The 18,324-nt window shown below is 39.7% G+C and overlaps 6 protein-coding genes and 1 long non-coding RNA gene across 23 annotated transcripts in view; 2 read left to right on the top strand and 5 right to left on the bottom strand.

The window, feature by feature from the left end:
- LOC104814610 (K(+) efflux antiporter 4) overlaps window positions 1-1,048 on the top strand; it is a 5,518-nt gene extending 4,470 nt beyond the window's left edge. Inside the window, exons 18-21 of one of the 2 annotated variants that reach the window (XM_010542732.1) lie at window positions 150-194; window positions 470-559; window positions 665-707; window positions 828-1,048. In XM_010542732.1, the coding sequence (XP_010541034.1) occupies window positions 150-194; window positions 470-559; window positions 665-707; window positions 828-874 (225 nt within the window). In that variant the 3' untranslated portion in view covers window positions 875-1,048. Of the gene's footprint in view, window positions 71-149; window positions 195-469; window positions 560-664; window positions 708-827 lie in introns of those variants that run through there. The other variant, XM_010542733.2, reaches the window with a different exon arrangement.
- Window positions 900-5,955, bottom strand: LOC104814611 (probable acyl-[acyl-carrier-protein]--UDP-N-acetylglucosamine O-acyltransferase, mitochondrial). 12 transcript variants are annotated; one of them, XM_010542739.1, is made up of 10 exons: window positions 5,876-5,948; window positions 4,205-5,030; window positions 3,661-3,747; window positions 2,710-2,834; window positions 2,193-2,374; window positions 2,083-2,099; window positions 1,900-1,983; window positions 1,652-1,756; window positions 1,505-1,565; window positions 900-1,399 (listed from the first exon to the last, which is right to left on the bottom strand). In XM_010542739.1, exons 3-10 carry the CDS (start codon window positions 3,715-3,717, stop codon window positions 1,326-1,328), a joined length of 705 nt encoding a protein of 234 aa, XP_010541041.1. In that variant the 5' UTR covers window positions 3,718-3,747; window positions 4,205-5,030; window positions 5,876-5,948; the 3' UTR covers window positions 900-1,325. The 12 variants fall into 12 exon arrangements, with proteins under 12 accessions (XP_010541041.1, XP_010541037.1, XP_010541038.1 ...); XM_010542735.1 differs by having other exon boundaries at window positions 2,083-2,374; window positions 4,205-4,404; window positions 4,758-5,030; window positions 5,876-5,945; XM_010542736.1 differs by having other exon boundaries at window positions 2,083-2,374; window positions 4,205-4,404; window positions 4,863-5,030; window positions 5,876-5,945.
- On the bottom strand, window positions 5,757-7,630 carry LOC104814612 (inorganic pyrophosphatase 3). The gene is made up of 4 exons (XM_010542747.1): window positions 7,331-7,630; window positions 7,080-7,201; window positions 6,671-6,869; window positions 5,757-6,218 (listed from the first exon to the last, which is right to left on the bottom strand). Exons 1-4 carry the CDS (start codon window positions 7,466-7,468, stop codon window positions 5,952-5,954), a joined length of 726 nt encoding a protein of 241 aa, XP_010541049.1. The 5' UTR covers window positions 7,469-7,630; the 3' UTR covers window positions 5,757-5,951.
- An 87-nt stretch (window positions 7,631-7,717) lies between these two features.
- Window positions 7,718-10,974, bottom strand: LOC104814613 (pollen-specific protein SF21). 3 transcript variants are annotated; one of them, XM_010542748.1, is made up of 11 exons: window positions 10,762-10,974; window positions 9,713-9,815; window positions 9,529-9,626; window positions 9,339-9,427; window positions 9,133-9,193; window positions 8,952-9,038; window positions 8,790-8,867; window positions 8,645-8,701; window positions 8,484-8,539; window positions 8,244-8,379; window positions 7,718-8,095 (listed from the first exon to the last, which is right to left on the bottom strand). In XM_010542748.1, exons 1-11 carry the CDS (start codon window positions 10,819-10,821, stop codon window positions 7,874-7,876), a joined length of 1,047 nt encoding a protein of 348 aa, XP_010541050.1. In that variant the 5' UTR covers window positions 10,822-10,974; the 3' UTR covers window positions 7,718-7,873. The 3 variants fall into 3 exon arrangements, with proteins under 3 accessions (XP_010541050.1, XP_010541052.1, XP_010541051.1); XM_010542750.1 differs by having other exon boundaries at window positions 8,803-8,867; window positions 9,159-9,193; XM_010542749.2 differs by having other exon boundaries at window positions 9,713-9,812; window positions 10,762-10,973.
- Window positions 10,975-12,148: 1,174 nt separating this feature from the next.
- Window positions 12,149-16,132, top strand: LOC104814607 (pentatricopeptide repeat-containing protein At4g39530-like). Of its 3 annotated transcripts, none has more exons than XM_010542727.1 (5): window positions 12,149-14,469; window positions 15,171-15,305; window positions 15,399-15,468; window positions 15,569-15,805; window positions 16,043-16,132. In XM_010542727.1, exon 1 carries the CDS (start codon window positions 12,243-12,245, stop codon window positions 14,439-14,441), a length of 2,199 nt encoding a protein of 732 aa, XP_010541029.1. In that variant the 5' UTR covers window positions 12,149-12,242; the 3' UTR covers window positions 14,442-14,469; window positions 15,171-15,305; window positions 15,399-15,468; window positions 15,569-15,805; window positions 16,043-16,132. The 3 variants fall into 3 exon arrangements, with proteins under 3 accessions (XP_010541029.1, XP_010541030.1, XP_010541028.1); XM_010542728.1 differs by having other exon boundaries at window positions 15,143-15,305; window positions 15,402-15,468; XM_010542726.1 differs by having other exon boundaries at window positions 15,143-15,305.
- On the bottom strand, window positions 14,524-15,060 carry LOC104814606. Its single transcript, XR_771930.1, has 3 exons — window positions 14,916-15,060; window positions 14,726-14,814; window positions 14,524-14,580 (listed from the first exon to the last, which is right to left on the bottom strand). It is a non-coding gene; the product is annotated as an uncharacterized LOC104814606 (long non-coding RNA).
- LOC104814609 lies at window positions 15,930-18,230 on the bottom strand. Its single transcript, XM_010542729.2, has 5 exons — window positions 17,337-18,230; window positions 17,145-17,200; window positions 16,868-17,034; window positions 16,640-16,782; window positions 15,930-16,521 (listed from the first exon to the last, which is right to left on the bottom strand). The coding sequence occupies exons 1-5, from the start codon at window positions 18,133-18,135 to the stop codon at window positions 16,133-16,135; spliced, it is 1,554 nt and encodes a 517-aa protein (XP_010541031.1). The 5' UTR covers window positions 18,136-18,230; the 3' UTR covers window positions 15,930-16,132.
- Between the last annotated feature and the right edge of the window lie 94 nt (window positions 18,231-18,324).

The raw sequence follows: 18,324 nt of genomic DNA, 5'->3' as shown, positions 1-18,324 counted from the left end.
AGCAGGACTTCGCCGCCCAACTTCCTAGTTTCATCGCATTCAAAGTTCCAAGGTTTAGGAATTGAATAGTGTGGGTGAAAATAAACTATTGCATATCGACACAAATACATATCTTCAGCAATGAGTAATGGCTTTTTTGTTTGTTGCAGAGCAAACTGTACCTGCTGCTTCTTGGAACTACTGCTTTAAGTCTTGTACGTCAGCCCTCCCATATTCTCTAATTTGAAAACTAAAGAAGTCCCTACATTTAAAAGTTCCAAATTTATCACTTTTTAACATATGAAACCTGTACACGTTTTCCAAAAAAAAGGAAAAGAGCGCTGATAGTTTGATGCTTAATGCAGCTTTTAATGTTTCTTAAGTTAATAAAACTCGTAGATTATCAGTAAAGACTCTTTCAGTTATCAATTCCCAATCTTGAGAGATGATGGTAATTTTGGTGTTTTTTTTTCTGGGAAAAATATGAAAGGTGACGACACCATTGCTATTCAAGTTGATACCAGCGGTTGTACATCTCGGGGTGCTCTTGAGGTGGTTCTCTCCCGACAGTTCAACCGAGGTATAACAAACTAAATCAATCATATGTTTCCCCGGTTCTTTTCCTTCTTGATCGATGCATAAGTCATTGTTGAATGCTTAATACTACCGACTTGCTCATCCACAGATTGGTGTGAAGGGAGATATCTACCGTTCAGAGAGCATGAAGCGTATTTCTCTAATGATCCAAGATTCACTTCATGATTCTTGATACATACCTATACCTCCCCCCAAGAAAAAACATCACCAACTCGAGTTTTTGTTCCATTGTCTCAAATGGGGGCGGACAGGTTGTAGAAGGGAAAAAAAAAGGACGGAGAAAGCTCCGGATGTATAGAAGTATGGGGAACGCAGAAGAGCGATTTAACCTTAGATCCGAAGGCTGTGAAAGAGAGAATCTGTAAATCTTACACGACCAAAACACAATACTTTTTTTGTGTTCTTGGCATCTTGCTAGCTTTAAGATGGCTAACTTTTTTTGTAAGAGCAGGTCCACTTTTTTGTTTCTTCATCCTATTTTCTTTCAGAAACAGAAAAAAATGATGGAAAAAGAATCTCCCAAAACCATAATATGTTGCCTCTTTCTTCTGATGCTCCCAAAGAGAACATGTTTTGCAAGAGACCACCCTTCTTCAAACCAATATGTACTTTTTGGTGCCAAAGCAAAAATTCTATTAAAGGTAGCTTCAGCCATTGTTTGGGATTGAACACACACTGAAGAGAGAGAAGACTAGGCAGTTATACTCAAGAACCCGACCAGTGCCTGAACATGGAGATCCCACGATGGTTTACAGAGAACGAATCCCAGATTGACTGCACCATTTCCCGCACCACGGGGACTCTACAGATCTCTGCCTTGTTCCTGCAACATCCCTAAATCATCAGGCGGGGTTTCCCTCTAATGCAAAAAAGAAAAAAAAAAGAGTTCAGTAAACAAGTTCCGTCTTGGCCAGACGCTACTCCATACCCAAAGAAACGGCATCACTGGATATGGATATTTTACGATACGCCCTTTTCAGACTTCTGATCTGCCATCCACCCAAAATAAACTGATTCTTTATTTTGAAAAACACTTGAAAAGTGATAACATAATAACTTGTTACTTCTACGATACCTCTGAAATTGTGAATCTACTGCGCCGAAGTCCTCCCAGATTCAGACCCCGAATTTCTGCTCTTTCTCCATTCACCATCATGTACTTTGGCACATCTTGTGAAACCTATAATTCCGACAACAAAGAAAAAAATGGTTTCATTTCATGCCCGGAACTTTGCTTTCCACTTTCTATGCAGAAAACCCGATATAGTTCCCATTGTGTGAGGAAAGGCACATTGCAACTAAGAACTATGAGAAAGGACATACCACAAAACCACCGCCGATGAAAGCCAAAGAACCAATATGACAAAACTGGTGAACCACAATGGCTCCTGCTGTGTGTGTATAGTCCTGCATTTTGCAGCAGCAGCAGCAGCAGGATAACTTTGAGATAAATTACGTAGAAACAGAGCCGAATAAAAACCATGCCATTAGTCTTATTAGTATTACCTCTACGACCACAAGGCCTGCAAGAAGAGTATTGTTGGCAAATATGTTGTTGTCACCGATCTTGCAATCATGAGCAATATGGCAAGAACCCATTATTAGATTGTTCTCACCAATGACCTGTTCCACAAAGAGATTGTAAGAACACACTTCATACAGACCAGAGATTTTGCTCATATCGGTCAATAACCAGGCACCAGATCGTTTGATCGGTGGACTTCGATGATCTGTGAATCGAACAGAACTCTCTGATCTCATTGTTATTACCGATGTGAAGAAAGGAATCATCCCCAGCCTATAAAGAAAACAGAAAGTGTAGACTCCTGATCAGTACACAGGCTTTTGAATTAGTCTCAACTCTTAAGCACAGCATTCATAACACGGAATATGACAAGTTATCATTTTCTGATTGCCTTGTATTTCTTGTCTTGACATTTAAGACCAACCACGGCATGGTGACCAATAACGTTATTGCATCCTATGACCCGGGAAGATCATCATCACCAACAACAGCACCAGTGGCTGACAAAAATCAAGGCATATATACACACACACACACACACGAGAACAACGTTAAAAAACGAGAGGAAACACCATATACCACCGGTAAGAAGAGCAAAACCGTCTTACGTCATAAGGACGCAAGAATCCCCCAACTCTGTGTTCCCAAAGATGTGGCTAGAAGGATATAGTTTGCATCCATTGCGCAGCTTTGCCGAAGAACCGACAGTACAAAACGGAGCAACCGAAACATCCTGACAGAAACATTCAATCAAATGATGCTTTATCATATCTTAGATGAAACAACATGTATAACAAGATTTTGCACAAAATCTAAACCAAATGAGTTTGAAAATTGCATCAAAACAGTCAAATTAATGCCGCTGAAATGTTCATCGTACCCAGACCTTGCACAGGGGAAATTATACTAAAGGACATTACTTTAGAAGGTTTTGCCACTATAGATAATTACAGAAGCCGCAAATTTCAAAAGGGTATTTGAAGAACACCCAGACTGATCCAAAATTGAATGAGAAAATGGATTTGTTGATGAAAAAGTCGGAATCTTTCACCAAAAAGAAGGATGAATCTGAGAGCCCCGTATCAATTGCTAAACGAAATTCAGCAAAACCAAGAATGAACAATCAACAAACCTTCCCACATCTTCAGCGATATCTGCTCAAAGTTTTGAACTTTAAGAGCTCAGTGGATTCAGAGGAGAGAGAGAGAGATCTACTAGTACTGGGGAGAGAAGAAAAGAGACGCCGAAGAGAGTGTGTGATGAGAAGAGACAGAAACCGCCGGTGAGGGGTCAGTGGAGGAAGCATGGCCGACCACTGGGATTTACAAATCTCGCGGGTAGAAAAACTTGTCTCCTAATACGCTCAATAACATGGAAAAAGTCACTATTACCCTTTTTGTGAATTTATTTTCCGAGGGAAAAGGCTAAAGTTGACTGGTGTTAAAAACGTGTTTGTATGAACCTTCCTCCCTTCCGTCGTTCAATGGGTTGAGTCTGCTGTTTGTATGATGCTCAAGAAGATAAAGGAACAGACGCATCCGCCAAGATTCGGTAATCACCGTGGCGGTTGTCACCGAGAGGATTGGCTGTTGTGTCAGATCGGACCAATGCGTCATCGCGTGAATCGAAGGATAAGCAGATCAAACCTAGCAACAGGAATATCGATTTGTCACTGTTAGTTAAATCTCCTCTAACACACACAACAGAACAGGTTTTATGAAATTCCAGATTTTGGGTTTAGAGTGGACAAACAAACCGCTCCAAACCAACACAAACCAATCTATATGAGAGAACCGATGATTCCTTGTCTAAAAGGATTCTGTATGTTCTTGTGAAGGATGCAGTTTGCTTCGTTTTTTTTCTTTGATTGAGCCAAGTCAATAGAAGATCCCACAAACATTGACCATTTACAATTTACGAAACGCAAAAGATTTGGAAAATCACATATATTCCTCAAGCAAAAACCATGCGAGAAGAGATCAATCATGATTGAACGAACACAAGGTATATAGAATCAGACGCATCAAGTTTCTTGTTTCCTCTACCAGTCCTATATAGTATACAAATATCATAACATAAAACTGTACACCGAGCGTCACTTACTTATGCATTCACCTTTCGAAATGGGCCTCCCCGCCTTGATCTGTTACCCTTCGGCGCATGCCGTTGTGGGACTGATGATGATGCACTGGCTCGATCTTCACCCCACACCCGGTTTCTCCCGCATCAAGGCCATTCCTCTTGGCCTTCGCACGATAGCCACCACGCTTCCCGGATCTTGGCTCATGCGCCTGGTCTTTTACCTTCTTGGACATGATACAAACACACATTCTGCATTAGCCAACCCAACCCATAAAACGACCAAAAAGAGCAAGATTCAACAGACGCTATAATTGGATTCGACCCAGAATTTCTAAACAAAGTTACCCATATCATGACCCCATCACATCCAATCCAAGCAAGTGCTAAGATTCAACTTTGTACTGAACAAAGAACGACAGAGACCCAAATCTCAGGACACATCTACTGGTTTTCCAATCCCTAATCTAACCCCACTACAGATAGCCAAGACACCAACGTATAATTCATTCATCAAGATCAGAAACAATTCCAGAACTACGAGAAGAGATCAAAACCAAACCCTAATTCTACACACCCGTATTCAGTGCCAAAACCAGTCGAAACAGGAGCAAAAAGATCAGACAAGGAACCAATCTTCCATGGCGAGACACACAGCCAAATCAATTGCGGGAAAAGAAACCTGATCTTGAAGAGACGAATCGCGAACGGTATCGGCCACCAGCTTGGAGGAGAACATAACTCCAGAATTAAGAACTAAGATTGGGTCAGAAAGAACCCTCGTTCCCATATTTATCCCCCAAGCCCCAAGTTAACGCCGACACTCTGATTTGATACCGACTAGCCAAACCTTGGGCCACAAGTTTAGGGATAATAATCTTATATACATGCATGAATTGTACGTGCATGAATGTTTATTTATTTATTTTTTTGACAAAATCGTGCATGAATGTTTATTATGATAATCTTCAAACAAAATAAAAATATCCAACACGAACTGTATCTTTATTCAATTGTAAAAATGCGTCAATTCTAGTATTGTTTTAGAAACAATTATATATATATATATATAAATAATATCGACCATATTATATGATTTATATTAGGAAAAAATACCTAAAAATTTCTGAACTTGTAATTTGGTGTAATATTAATTCCTAAACTTGTAGATGCGTCTATTTATTCCCGAACTTGTATTTTTGAACATATTAATTTCTAAACTTGCATTTTTGAACATATTAATTCCTAAACTTGCATTTGTAAACACAATAATTTCTAAACTTTGCTTTGGTTAATTAGCGGTATCGATGATTTTGGAACTGTTAAACAAGTTTAGGAATTATTATATTCAAAAATGCAAATTCGGGAATAAATAGATGCACCTACAAGTTCAAAAATTCATATTATACCAAATTACAAATTCAGAAATTTTTAAGTATTTTTTTCTTTTATATTAAAGTTTATAGTCCCTTTCTAATAATAATAAATAAATAATTTTTCTCTATCGGCTGCGGATAGTCTTGACTAATCTGAATTTTCGTATTTAGAAGAATTATCTCTTTAGAAAACCCAACAATTAATGTATAAAAATTTTTGTTATAGCGCTTGAAATTATTACCCAGTGATATATAAATAAACCTTAAGAAAAAGTTGGATATTTTTCAATAAGATCTTTAAAAAAAAAAGTTTCTTCACCTCAAAACCAGAGACAAGCTCTCCTTTAAAAAGAAGTCATCTTCCTTTCCACTTCCACTCTCCAACGGACAATTTGTCACTGCTGTAACTCCGACATGGTATGGATAAGATGCAGTAGGATTCCCTCGAGTTCCTCTCCGTCCCTCCATCCATTGATTGCAGCTCTGATCCTAAGGTCTGAAACCCTGTTCCACAATGGATAGCTCTTCCTCGGCATCACATGATCTCCTTCTATCAGCTTCAATGTCGGACAGAAATCACCTCCTCCATCTCCAAGGTATATAAACCTTGTCAGGTTTCCGGTATCAGGAAAGGAAGCACGCAAATGATCGAGCACTAGACCCTGAAGAACCAAAATCGAGAGGAATGAATTTCCAAATTAGAGAGAAGAGAATTCTCCACATATCAGGGTGCCAATTGTTTATCTCCAGAGGCTTCTCCTACCGAGCTAAATCGTCTAATGGTGAATTCTTCTCGATAAGCAGAGACCACGAAAGAAATATGGACACATAGCAGTTGTAACATTTCCTATCCCATCGCCTTCCAATACAGTCCCAAAGGCCTCCAAGGACATTATTTCACTCAATAACTAGAGGGTATAAATTTTGTTCACGTATAAGCACAGAAGACGTTAGATTCTAATAATCAGAAGGTCATCTACTAGAAAATTTCTCATAAAAGCTTCATCTATTCCCACTAATGATCAAAGGCTCTTTTAACAAATACCAAAACAGATCATATAGACTTCAAGGCCATAATCACAACGATATAACAGGAGTTAAAAGGGTCTAACACCTTGCAAAGATTTGACGGGCAAAGATCGCATCCATGAGGAGGAGCAGCATGATGGTAAGGGAAGATCCGAAGCCTTCCATTTTCATCCACAGAGGTTTGGTTTGTGTAAATTTCTGAGAAGTAATCCAACAAACTATGCTGTTCCAGGATCTTCTCGATGAAAAATTGATTTGCATCACTCACAATCTTCAAATCGCATCTACAGTTGAATCACAAGCAATCAGTAAAAGAGAACTGGCAGAGCATTGATATCACAATGAACTCATGAATAACAATGCATCTACTCATTGCGAAGAAGACTAAATCTCAATACATGAAAATGACTATGCCACTGACTTCACAAATACCCAAAACCTAAAGAACAAATATTGAATGGGAAGATTGAATAAATGTGTAATTTTCTCATTACCCTAAAGACTTGGCCGATTTTATAGCTGAAACAACATGTGGATCGATCGGCATCTTCTTCAAGCAAGCTTCAATGTCCTTAACCGATCTCCCTCGTGAATGCAATTCCATCATCATCCTATCCTTTCCACAAGACAAGTAACAGAACCCAAGGAAAAACAGATATCAGATCCGATCAGACAGCTCTAAACCATAGAGAACAGAACCACTTTCAAAACGCAGCAAGCGAATCAATGTACGATCAAAAAATACCATGAGACGGTTCCAGGGCAAGGTTAAGCGGAGCTGATGGAAGAGCTCGGTGAGACCCATCTCCGTGACCACCCAGTTGTCGCTGTCTCCATCGATCAGAGTCCGATCGAAATCGAAAACAACAACAATTCCCGCCATCTCATACGACGCAGTTGCGGAGAATCTACCTGTAAATTCTCGCCGGAGCTGCTTCTCGCCGGCAGTGATGGGAGAAAAGCAGCTCCGTGAAGTCAATCCTATTGGCCAATGGCGCTAGGGCCAGAAGAAAATTGAATCGAGTCGTCGTCTTCCAATTTTCCTTTATCACGAAAAGACCAAAGTAACCTTAGTCGAAGCGCTAATTACACGTGAACCATCTCTAAGTATACCTTATTTGGGCCTGGCCTATTGAAGAACAGACATTCATTATGGCCTATGTTAAGGCCCATTTTAGATACACACTAGGCTCATGTTAAAGGGAATATCACAACAAATGAAAAGAATAAAACAATTTCAAAAGAATATGCATGAGAATACAAAGAGTGCAAAGAAAGAAGAATCAATCTAAACTTCCATGGAAACCCTAGTTTTTATCGGTTTAAGCTTCAGGCCGAGACTCTCCGGCGAGAAAAGCTCCGGCGAAATGCAAGAAGGGCTGAGCGGACTCCGAGGGCTGTCGCTGATGTGGCACCTCCGGGACAGGCCGTAACCCATGAAGAATAACTCCATCGGTATCAGCATCGCATGCGGTTGCTCTACCGCCACCATCGATCCACAAGCTTGCACCTGCATTTCATTCCATCAAGAGCGTTGCCATAAATGGCGTTCGATCGTCACTCGGGCAAAGATCAGGAACATATCAAAACGGAATCTTTGATCGGGTTTCACCAGTTTGAAGAAGAAATGGTGTCGGAAAGTTCTTATGTACACATACCTCTACTAAGGCGGTGTATCTTCTGTCCAATACGGACATCATCTGAAGAGCTTCGGAGTGAAATGGGGATTGGTCTCCCACGAATATGAGCGCCCGACATTTCAAATTTCTCAATCCGTCAGTTAGATTACGCCTCCTGCAATTTTTCCAAAGATTTTGGAACTTAAAAGGTTCAGAGATTGTGCCATTCAGACATCTCTGGTCTGAAAAACCAGACAACAATGGAAAATGGGTTCTTACCTGTTGATTGCTTCAAGGAACCACATAAGATTGGTATTGTGTCTCTCATCCAGTAGCTGCAGATACAAATCATATGATTACGAATTGAAAAAACTTATTACTGAAAAAAACAACAGTCCTTCAAGATGATATAGAATGGTTTATGAAGCAGGAAAACGAACCCTTCTGCATGCTTTTACTGCACATGATTCCGGAACTTCAGAATTACCACGAGCTTCCTGTTATGGTAAAAAAATGCATACGAATATGATGACCAAACATGTTTGTTTTCCTCATGGGAGGAATCTACCGGAGAGAACTTACTACCTTACTGAAGTACCTCTGAAGCAAAAGATCCTTTAACAATCCACACATGCCGTAATAGTACAACAAGTTTGACATCACCTGTAGAAATGCTTTTCAAGATCAGTAATTTTTCTGGTAGAATGAATTCACCACATTTTGTAGATGAAAGAAAAAAAAGGAAACCTTGTAATAGAACCATTCTGTCCAAGAAGGTGAATTGCATAGTGGAGAGATAAGAATCAAACCCGTAACTCGGTCCGTATACTTCATCTGCAATCAAGGGGAAAAATACATGAAGGATAAGTACGAGAAAACGAATAACCTTCTCAGAAATGTAAGAAGAAAGGATCTGAGCAGTACATACGGCGAATAAGGTAAGGACGTAAGCACCTGCAGTGACCCCCATGCACATTACTGCACCAAGACTGCAACATTGTGGTAGAAAGAATGAAGACTTGTCCGAGACGGTCCAAGTGATGGAAATAGCCGTTAAAAGGAACTCTTATTCTATTCTCGGCGATAACCCTTTTTGTAACATGTAAAAATCTAAGAGATTTGATCCAGACTTACCCAAAAAAGTTTACAACTTCAAGAATCTGGTCTGCAAGATCTTCGACTGAAGGGGAGGGATCATCAGAACATATTGGAGCAGCGCCCAACTGCAGAAAACCTCTCGAGGGTACGGTGAAACGGTAATCATTTTCTGAGAACAGATAAGAATCCAAATTTCTCAAGAATGCAAGTCAATCAATTTACAAACCTCATGTCCTGGAGGGCTGATATGGTAGATGCAGAAATTATGGAGAAGCAAGGATGCTGCTTCAGGACATAGAAACAACCCTTGGAAACATGATGTATCTGGTGAACAGGAAACAAGAATCTAAAATCAGATTTAACACGTGAAAGAAACGCAAATCCCGAACCATGTTTAGCTCGAGGGTTACAGTTTAGGGCAACGTCTGGATAAGTGATCAAAGCAGGTTTCCCTTCATCTCCATAGACAACAACTGAAACTAAGCCATGGTTGGTTTTCACATGATGCTCCTGCTAAAGTTAACAGAAACATGAAACAAGAAACAAAAGTAATCAACAGGAAGCATAGCTTAACATCAGAAACCAAAATAAAAAATATTAGTTTTTATCCAGAAACACATCAGAAAGGAACATTCCAGCTCTTTTCCAGACAAGAACAGGTTCTTGAAGAGATTCTCCCATGTGCAGCCTCAGAGAATCAGACGGAAGTATGTATGAACAGATAACATAATGTTTAAAAAAACAAGTCATCATATACCAATGATCGTTTTCATGGAGAAAAGATAACATTTTCGAAGGGAATCTCTTGGCTTTATGCTGAAGAGAAAGAATAAAATAAAGGGAAACCAGCTGTAGATTTCTGATGAAATTCAAAGCCATGAGAAAAAGTGAAACAGCTTTGAATAGACCACATGAATGCATTCAGCTAATGTTATCCACACATAAACATCAACAGAAGGCAGGGACTTTGAAGTTCTACATTTAAAAAATCACGAATAAGGAGATGAACAGTGAAAATAGAAAAATGCTGAAGCAAAGGGCCAGCGGAAAACATGAAATTTGCAGCATTACAGAAGAATTTCACAGGGAAAATCATTGATGATTGTATATATTTCCTAACACTGAGCGACTGATCAAACCCAAATCCAGAAATCAATTGCAAATTACTGATATCTGATTTCACCCAAAAATTACAACTACAGCGACTAGAAAGAAGAGCTTCCAGTGTTCTGGGAACTAAGACTTACGTTTCCCCTGGGTTTCTCATAAACCAAACAGAAATTCACTCTGAAATTCCAAAGTAGAAAGCAACCCACTTGAGAAAACGAAGCTGAGAATACCAATCACCATCGAAGAACCAATCAAAGAAAAAAAAAATTAAGAACAGGAAAAAGATACCCATTCAAAAAAACCAATAAGAAGAATACGAAATGATTCTTAGCTAAAAAAAATGCACAACCTTTCCGCCATTGCAGATCTCCTCCACGTCGACTGATACAGAATCGTCGGAACCCGCCATGGCCACTCCTCACCCTTCGCCGTTAAGCAAAACAACGTCTCTCTCTCTCTCTCGCGGAAAGAAGTTCCCTTGTCAAGAGATTATACCCTTCAACGGCTACTTCTCTCTCTGCGGCCCATACTCCCTCTCTCTCTCTCTGTCTCTCTCTCTCTCTCTCCCTCTCTCTTATAGTTTATAAACAGCACAGCGCAATGCCTAGCGGTTAATCTCCCACCGACGCCGTTGGGCCCTTGCTGTGAAAATTGCGTCTCATATAAAACGTCGTCGTTTTGACACTCTTTTCCATATTTTAAATTTTGCCATATTAATAATTCATAATTTCCAAAGAAAACATGAGAAGATAATTTCATTAATATACATAGATATGTATTAGTTTGATGGTAAACTAGTGTTAAATCCAACACTAGTAACCATAATTATTGAATAAGTGGCATACTTGTAACTGTTAACACACAACCACATAAATATTAGTTCTATATTTCATTAACCAAGCAATGACTTATTATCATCACGCTGATATTTGATTCCTTTTTCCAAATCTTTTTTTTTTTTCTGTTGAAAGTCTAATTTCGAATCTTAAATCATAATCATTGTTTATTTCCGTTTGTTAAAATACAATAACATTTCGGGAATATGAAATTTCCTGTGGAACAACATTCATATCTTAAAATTCCACAACGATTCACATGATGTTTTTTTATTTTATTTTTGCCTCCACCGTCCACATGAGCACCATATTTCTTTTGATCAATAAAAATAAAAATTCACGAATATAAATATAAATAATAATAATAATAATAATAATAATAATAACGTTATAAAAAATAATAATAATAATAATAATAAACATGGATGATGGGCCTTAATGATGTGTGAGATCCTCATTGGATCCTCCTGTGTCCAAAGGCCATTGTGGGGCCCAATTTCAGTTGGTGGTGCCGTGAACGTGTTATTAAGGATTAAATTATCATAAAAAATATTAACCCACGAAAAATTGTTACTTTACAAAATAAACCCAATATAATCCACTCTGTCTCATTACGTTTTTTTTTTTCATTTTTTCTTAAACAATAAAAATTAAATTCTGAAAGAAAATCAGAAGATAATTTTAGTTTACAGACTTACAGTCATATATATATATATATATGTATAATCTATGTATATGTATGCGGCAGAGAACAGAGGCCTTTTGTGACGAGGAAAAGTATATTGGGCCGTTGTAAGAAACTATTGGGCCTATTGGACCCTAAAAAGGCTTTCTGTCTAATAAACATGTGGAAATAGTTTCCCTCTGTAACTCAAAATAAAAGACTTTTCACTCGCTCGTCTTCGAAGCTTTAAAGACCAGAAAGGGTAGCGCCCATCTTCAAGGTGTTTCTTCTGTCGTCGTCGAAGGCTCACATGATATTGCTTGAGCTCTCATGTCTGGAAACTTGCGTTTATTCAGCCTATGTTCATCTGCTTGTCCAAGCTCACAACTTTCTCGGTTCCGGTTTCTCAAATCCCGCCTCTCTTGTTTTGCCTCTGCCCTTGGCTCAGATGAATCCCCTCACCGGCATGATACCCACGATGAATTTTTCGCGTTGTTGTCTGGTGAATCCCATGGGAAGAACAGTGGTAGTGTAAGGGAGATACCTTCGAGATTGGATGGTAAACAACGGTTGAAAAAGTATTCAAGCTTGCTTCACGATTGTGTATCCAGAGGGTTTCTGATAGAAGGGAAATCTGTTCATGGGAATCTGATAAGGTGTGATATAGAATTGGATTCATATCTGTGGGTTTCACTCGTGAATTTTTATGCGAAATCCGGACAACTTCGATATGCGCGGAAAGTGCTCGCTCTAATGCCTGGACGAGATGTTGTTGCATGGACTGCGCTTATTTCAGGGTGTGTAGATGAAGGGTATGGTTCTGATGCAGCCGTTTTGTTCTCTGGCTTGCGACGGGATGGTATAAGGCCAAATGAGTTTGCTCTGCCAATTGCCTTGAAAGCTTGTTCTCTGTGCTCAGATTTGAAGTTTGGTGAACAGGTTCATACAGAAGGACTGAAACTGGGATTCGGGCTGGATTTTGTCTTTGCGTCTTGCCTTGTTGATGCTTATGCTAAATGCGGTAAGATCGATTATGCCAGGAGAGTGTTCTTTGACATGCCCGTGAAAAATGTTGTGGCATGGAATGTTCTGCTTAATAGCTATGCTGAGATGGGTGAAGAAAAAGACGTTCTTGGATTGTTTCAGGGGATTACAAGCCCGGAAATTAAATTCAATGCATACACATTCTCCACTGTGTTTAAAAGCTGTGCCAACTCTGGAAATGCAAGGGGAGGCAAGGTTGTACACTGCGTGATGATTAGAAGTTGCTATGAACTAGATAACTACTCCAGCTGTGCGCTTGTTGATATGTACTCCAAGTGCGGGCTGGCAAACGAGGCATTAACAGTATTCAAGATGACTCGGTATCCTGATGTCGCGACCTGGAGTTCAATCATAGACTGTCTCGCCCAAAATGGGAAGACCGTGGAGATGGTTAATGTATTTAAGCAAATGAGGCATAGTGGTGTTTCACCGAATGACTTCACTTTTGCAACTATTCTTAGAGGAGCTTCATCAGATTTTGATTACCAGTGGTTTGGTCAAAGTATCCATGCATTCATCTTGAAACAGGGATTTGCCTCTCAGACTCAGGTTGGCAATGCTCTTGTCACCATGTACATGAGATATGGGTGTGTTGCACAGGGAAACCAGGTCTTTGAGGAAATGGAGCTTCGGGATTCAGTCTCATGGAATGCCCTTTTAGCTGGTTTTGAGAACACCGGCCAACGATCTAGAATTTTCAGACTGATGCTTAGACAAGGTTTTCTTCCTACATTAGATACATACATCAATGTCTTGGTGTCTTGTTCCAGGATTTTGAGCATGAATGTGGGCAAGCAGGTTCATGCCCATGTCGTTAAAAACTGCTTTGGTAGTAATGATTATATTCTCACAACCCTTGGTGAGATGTACATGGAATCTGGGTGCTTGGAAGATGCAGCATTGTGTCTTGACATGTTGACAGAAAGAGATCACCATTCTTGGACAGCTATAATCAAAGGATACAGAAAAAATGATCAACCTGATAATGCTGTTATGTGTTTCAGTGAGATGCAGTGGCAAGGTGTTAAACCTAATGAATTCATTCTCTCCAGCTGCTTAGATGCCTGCTCCAGTATGAAATCTGTGCAAGTCGGCAGTCTTCTTCATTCCATGTCAATTAAATCCGGTTTTTCTGACGACATCTTCATTGGCAGCTCACTTATCACCATGTATGGGGAATGTGGATGCATAGAAGAGGCAGAGGGGGTGTTTAAAGGCATGGTGGTGCGAGACCTTGTCATGTGGAATGCGATGATATGTGTCTATTCAAGATGTGGATTCAGAGAGAAAGCCCTTGAAGCCGTAGTTATGATGGTAGAAGATGGGGTTATGCCAGATGACATCACTGTGAATAATGTGCTATTTGCTTGTAATGATGTTCATTTCATTGAACAAGCAAGGCGGCTATTCAATTCTTGGCAACACCTATATGGCATGATTCCAGCTATGACTATGAAGCAGCAGCATCATGCTGCTTCAGAATAAGGACGTTTGTGAATATTAATATAAGCTGGTAACTTCCCATCTCCCTCAAGATCGATGATTGAAACAGAAGCTTCACTCTTTCAATAAGGTAAGGACGTAAGCACCTGCAGTGACCCCCATGCACATTACTGCACCAAGACTGCAACATTGTGGTAGAAAGAATGAAGACTTGTCCGAGACGGTCCAAGTGATGGAAATAGCCGTTAAAAGGAACTCTTATTCTATTCTCGGCGATAACCCTTTTTGTAACATGTAAAAATCTAAGAGATTTGATCCAGACTTACCCAAAAAAGTTTACAACTTCAAGAATCTGGTCTGCAAGATCTTCGACTGAAGGGGAGGGATCATCAGAACATATTGGAGCAGCGCCCAACTGCAGAAAACCTCTCGAGGGTACGGTGAAACGGTAATCATTTTCTGAGAACAGATAAGAATCCAAATTTCTCAAGAATGCAAGTCAATCAATTTACAAACCTCATGTCCTGGAGGGCTGATATGGTAGATGCAGAAATTATGGAGAAGCAAGGATGCTGCTTCAGGACATAGAAACAACCCTTGGAAACATGATGTATCTGGTGAACAGGAAACAAGAATCTAAAATCAGATTTAACACGTGAAAGAAACGCAAATCCCGAACCATGTTTAGCTCGAGGGTTACACTCTTTCCTACTGATTCATTGGAAAATGTGTTTTTTTAACAGGTATCATTGTCCTAACGACCCTTTTCAGGTCTTTTTGTTCGCACCTAATATAGTCTGAAAATCAGAGGATCAGAACAAAGATCTTAACCTGCATGTATTAGTTATTCTGGACCGCCCTATACAGCGAAGATTCTTTCCCTCGGGATGGAAGCAAACAAAGAAGGTCGGACTGACATTTGTCTCTTCTAGTCTCCTGCCTTTCGGTAATCACAACAATTTCTTTTAATCAACTTAAACTTTTATGTTTATTCTTCAGCAGGTCATCCTTCTTGTTGGTGAAGCTGTATAAGTTCCTGACATTCGAATCACCTCCAACCAGTTGAAAGGTCAACATAGAGCACCGATGTTTTCTTTTCTTTCTTTTTTTTTTCTGTATACACTTCTCATACTCATCTTACAGCGAAAGGTTATTGCTTCACTTTGCAGATTCAGTAGGGCTTCTAAATCTGAGAAGCTGTGATCGAGTCGAAAACTTCATCTCCTGCACATTTCGTATTTACCAGCTGACGAAAGAGAGATCAGACCCGAGTCACTGAAATATTGAGTCGTTTCTTCTGGAGATCTCGTGGCTACTACCCGTTTTTATCTATCCATACTCCATAGAGATATCAGAAGAGGGCAAAGAAAGCTGTCCAGACAAATGGCGCGTTGCCGTGCACAGTAGTAAGTGACCAGATTGTAGAAGTTTTACCTAATGATTCTCAAACATGTCTTGGCACGAAACTGATGAAATTTGTAAAATACTGTACCATGACAGAATAAAGTGTGCATGATTCATTCTTCTATAAACAAAAAGATTTGGTCTTTAATTAATCTCTTGTTTTCATTGGATAATCTGAAACCGAAACCTCAAAATACAAATGCATATACTTTCCTGAGTGGTGTCACTCTCCATTACAGTTTCATGCTTCAAAGAAGCAACAGATCTCAAGAACAAGTCATATCGGAGAATGGGACAGAACAAAAACCCAAAATCAATCTCTGTCCTGATCAGACAGCGGAATCCTCAAGATCACTCTCACTCCCCGAATCAAGTGACCCAGAAGAACTAGTGAGGTTATACTTGATATGCTTCCCTCTTTCTTTCCTCTTTTTTCCTACACTCCCTGCCGCTTTGATTGACCTTGCAGCATTTATCAAAGCAGCATTTGTAATCTCGTCCTCATCGCTGTCACCAGACTCGATATCGGACACATCTCGTTCTTGGCCTTCTTTACCAATGTAGAAAGCATGATTATCTTCCCCATTTTCCTTTGTGTTTGTTAATATGTTCTTAAATGAGCCTTGTTTCCCATCATCAATGGCTAATTTGGTACAAAGCTTCATAAGCCTGTTTCCAAATGGCCCGTCTCCATGTTTCTGAAGATTAGTTGACAACTCTGCAGGAGGAGGATTGGAAAAGAAAAATAGAACAGATTAGTAGAATTACAGACCTTAAATCCTTTACAGTGGAACAGAAACTGGCAATATAAGAAACAACTAGCCACTTGAACTAACCTGTTATAAGATCTTTAGGAGAGGACTTAGCTCCTGGATCTCCACCTCCCACCATTTTGATCCATTTTATTATTTGAAAACGTAAATGAGAGGCCGAGAAAGCATTAGAATAAGAGAAAGCAGTTTTCTGATCTTTGTTCTTCCTGCATTGGGAAAAGATAAAAGGTTATAAGAATCAACGGCGGAAAAAAGCTCCGAGAGCCAAGAACCTTGTTATTTGTCTCTTACTTGCAGAACTCCATAGCTTCATACACAAGATGTAACCTTGAAATGGCCAGACTTTTAGATTGATCAGTCTCTAGGCTTGCGGTGGCGTTAATGTTCAGAAAAGAGTAATCTACCAATACAACGGCATCATACAGAATTTTCCTTAATGAAACTTCCTGTTCAGGATCCTGCAAAGAGAAACTCCTCCTAAAATCAGGCATGACTGATCACTCATCACTGTTCCAAATCAACAAAAACACTCTAGAGTTCCTAAATTTGGTTATGAGAGTAAACTGACCAGAAGATGAGTATGGAGAGGCAGTTTTAGCTCTGTGAGCATGTTGACAAGAACATCTGCGTATCAGGAAAAACACAAATGAGAACACAATACAAACAGACAACCTGAACCTAAGCAATGGAAAAAAACTAAGAAGGGTAAACAACAAAGAAGAACAAATGAGCTTCATTGTAAAAATATACCACCACCTACCGAAAAAGTAAGGGTTACGGAATTCTGTTATTGTTCCGACAACCCTATTCCTCAATTCTTTCTCTGAATCACCTCCCAAAGGCATTCCTCGAAACTCCATTAACAACTTCAAGAAGAACATCTCGGCAACAACAACTCCAGCCAAGTAATTCACATCGAAATCATCCTCTTTCATTTTCTCACATATATCACCACTAACCAAAGGGAAGAACAAATCCAACTTTGTATTCGAATCGGTCCAAACACGAACCAAGTCTGAAACTGCGACTCCCAAGCTTGAATCTGCTGATTCTGTATCTCTTTCGTTCAAATCACTGCTAGAACATGCACTTATATACCCAAGCATTGCATCAATCAAAGACTTAACCTCTCTCATGCCTTTTTTCCCCTTCTTCGAACAAGATTCTTTGCTTAAGAGAGAATTGACTAATTTGTATACCTCAAAAACGAGAGGAGCCAGCAATCCGATGCTTTTTGATGAACTGCAAGAGCCCGAGCAAGCTGATATGAACTGAAGCAGGCCCTTCGCCGAGGCAACTCGATCCAAAGGGTCTTCATTTGCCGAAATTTTTGTGCGGAAGGATAAAGCTGTGTAAACCCAGATCGATTCGAAAGGCGGGTCGATTCTCGCTTGCATCAAATTGTAGAAAACATCGACGAAACGAGAGAAATTTGAACCTCCGCCGTGAATCTCGGCTAAGAGATCTTCTACTGACTTGTTTAGCGTGATTTCGAAATTATTGCCAATGAGAGAATCGGTAGTTAATGGATTCATGGGCTCGTGTTGAGACAGAGCCATCGATTTGTCGGAAATTTGGGCGAAAGTTAACAACTTTGGCTCGGAGGGATTGCCCTTCTGCTGGGAGCTTAATAACCCTAATCTCGGTGTATCGTTAGGGTTTTTGGTGAGGGTTTTACTCGGTAGGGTCTACTAACGCCGATGAGGTTCCACGTGGACAACAATTATTTTACACGACAAAGAAAATAA

The sequence above is a fragment of the Tarenaya hassleriana genome, unplaced genomic scaffold (genome assembly GCF_000463585.1).
Source record: "Tarenaya hassleriana unplaced genomic scaffold, ASM46358v1 Cleome21, whole genome shotgun sequence".
NCBI classification, from domain to species: Eukaryota; Viridiplantae; Streptophyta; class Magnoliopsida; order Brassicales; family Cleomaceae; genus Tarenaya; species Tarenaya hassleriana.
Note: the sequence above shows the minus strand (reverse complement) of the source record. Positions and strands in the feature narration are given on the sequence as shown.

Coding starts and splice junctions, on each gene's coding strand:
- LOC104814609 (XM_010542729.2), bottom strand. CDS start 18,135: ATGGCTCTGTCTCAACACGAGCCCATGAATCCATTAACTACCGATTCT. Junction 17,201..17,336: donor CCGTAACCCTTACTTTTTCG/GTAGGTGGTGGT, acceptor CCTGATACGCAG/ATGTTCTTGTCAACATGCTC. Junction 17,035..17,144: donor CTCTCCATACTCATCTTCTG/GTCAGTTTACTC, acceptor TTCTCTTTGCAG/GATCCTGAACAGGAAGTTTC.
- LOC104814613 (XM_010542748.1), bottom strand. CDS start 10,821: ATGGCGGGTTCCGACGATTCTGTATCAGTCGACGTGGAGGAGATCTGC. Junction 9,428..9,528: donor TCAGCCCTCCAGGACATGAG/GTTTGTAAATTG, acceptor GGTTTTCTGCAG/TTGGGCGCTGCTCCAATATG. Junction 8,702..8,789: donor TTCAGAGGTACTTCAGTAAG/GTAGTAAGTTCT, acceptor TTACCATAACAG/GAAGCTCGTGGTAATTCTGA.
- LOC104814612 (XM_010542747.1), bottom strand. CDS start 7,468: ATGGCGGGAATTGTTGTTGTTTTCGATTTCGATCGGACTCTGATCGAT. Junction 7,202..7,330: donor TGCCCTGGAACCGTCTCATG/GTATTTTTTGAT, acceptor TCTTGTGGAAAG/GATAGGATGATGATGGAATT. Junction 6,219..6,670: donor GCCCGTCAAATCTTTGCAAG/GTGTTAGACCCT, acceptor TTGGTTCTTCAG/GGTCTAGTGCTCGATCATTT.
- LOC104814607 (XM_010542727.1), top strand. CDS start 12,243: ATGTCTGGAAACTTGCGTTTATTCAGCCTATGTTCATCTGCTTGTCCA.
- LOC104814611 (XM_010542737.1), bottom strand. CDS start 3,717: ATGACGCATTGGTCCGATCTGACACAACAGCCAATCCTCTCGGTGACA. Junction 2,835..3,660: donor TCTCGGTGACAACCGCCACG/GTGATTACCGAA, acceptor TGTTTCTGTCAG/GATGTTTCGGTTGCTCCGTT. Junction 1,984..2,082: donor CAGGCCTTGTGGTCGTAGAG/GTAATACTAATA, acceptor TGCAAAATGCAG/GACTATACACACACAGCAGG.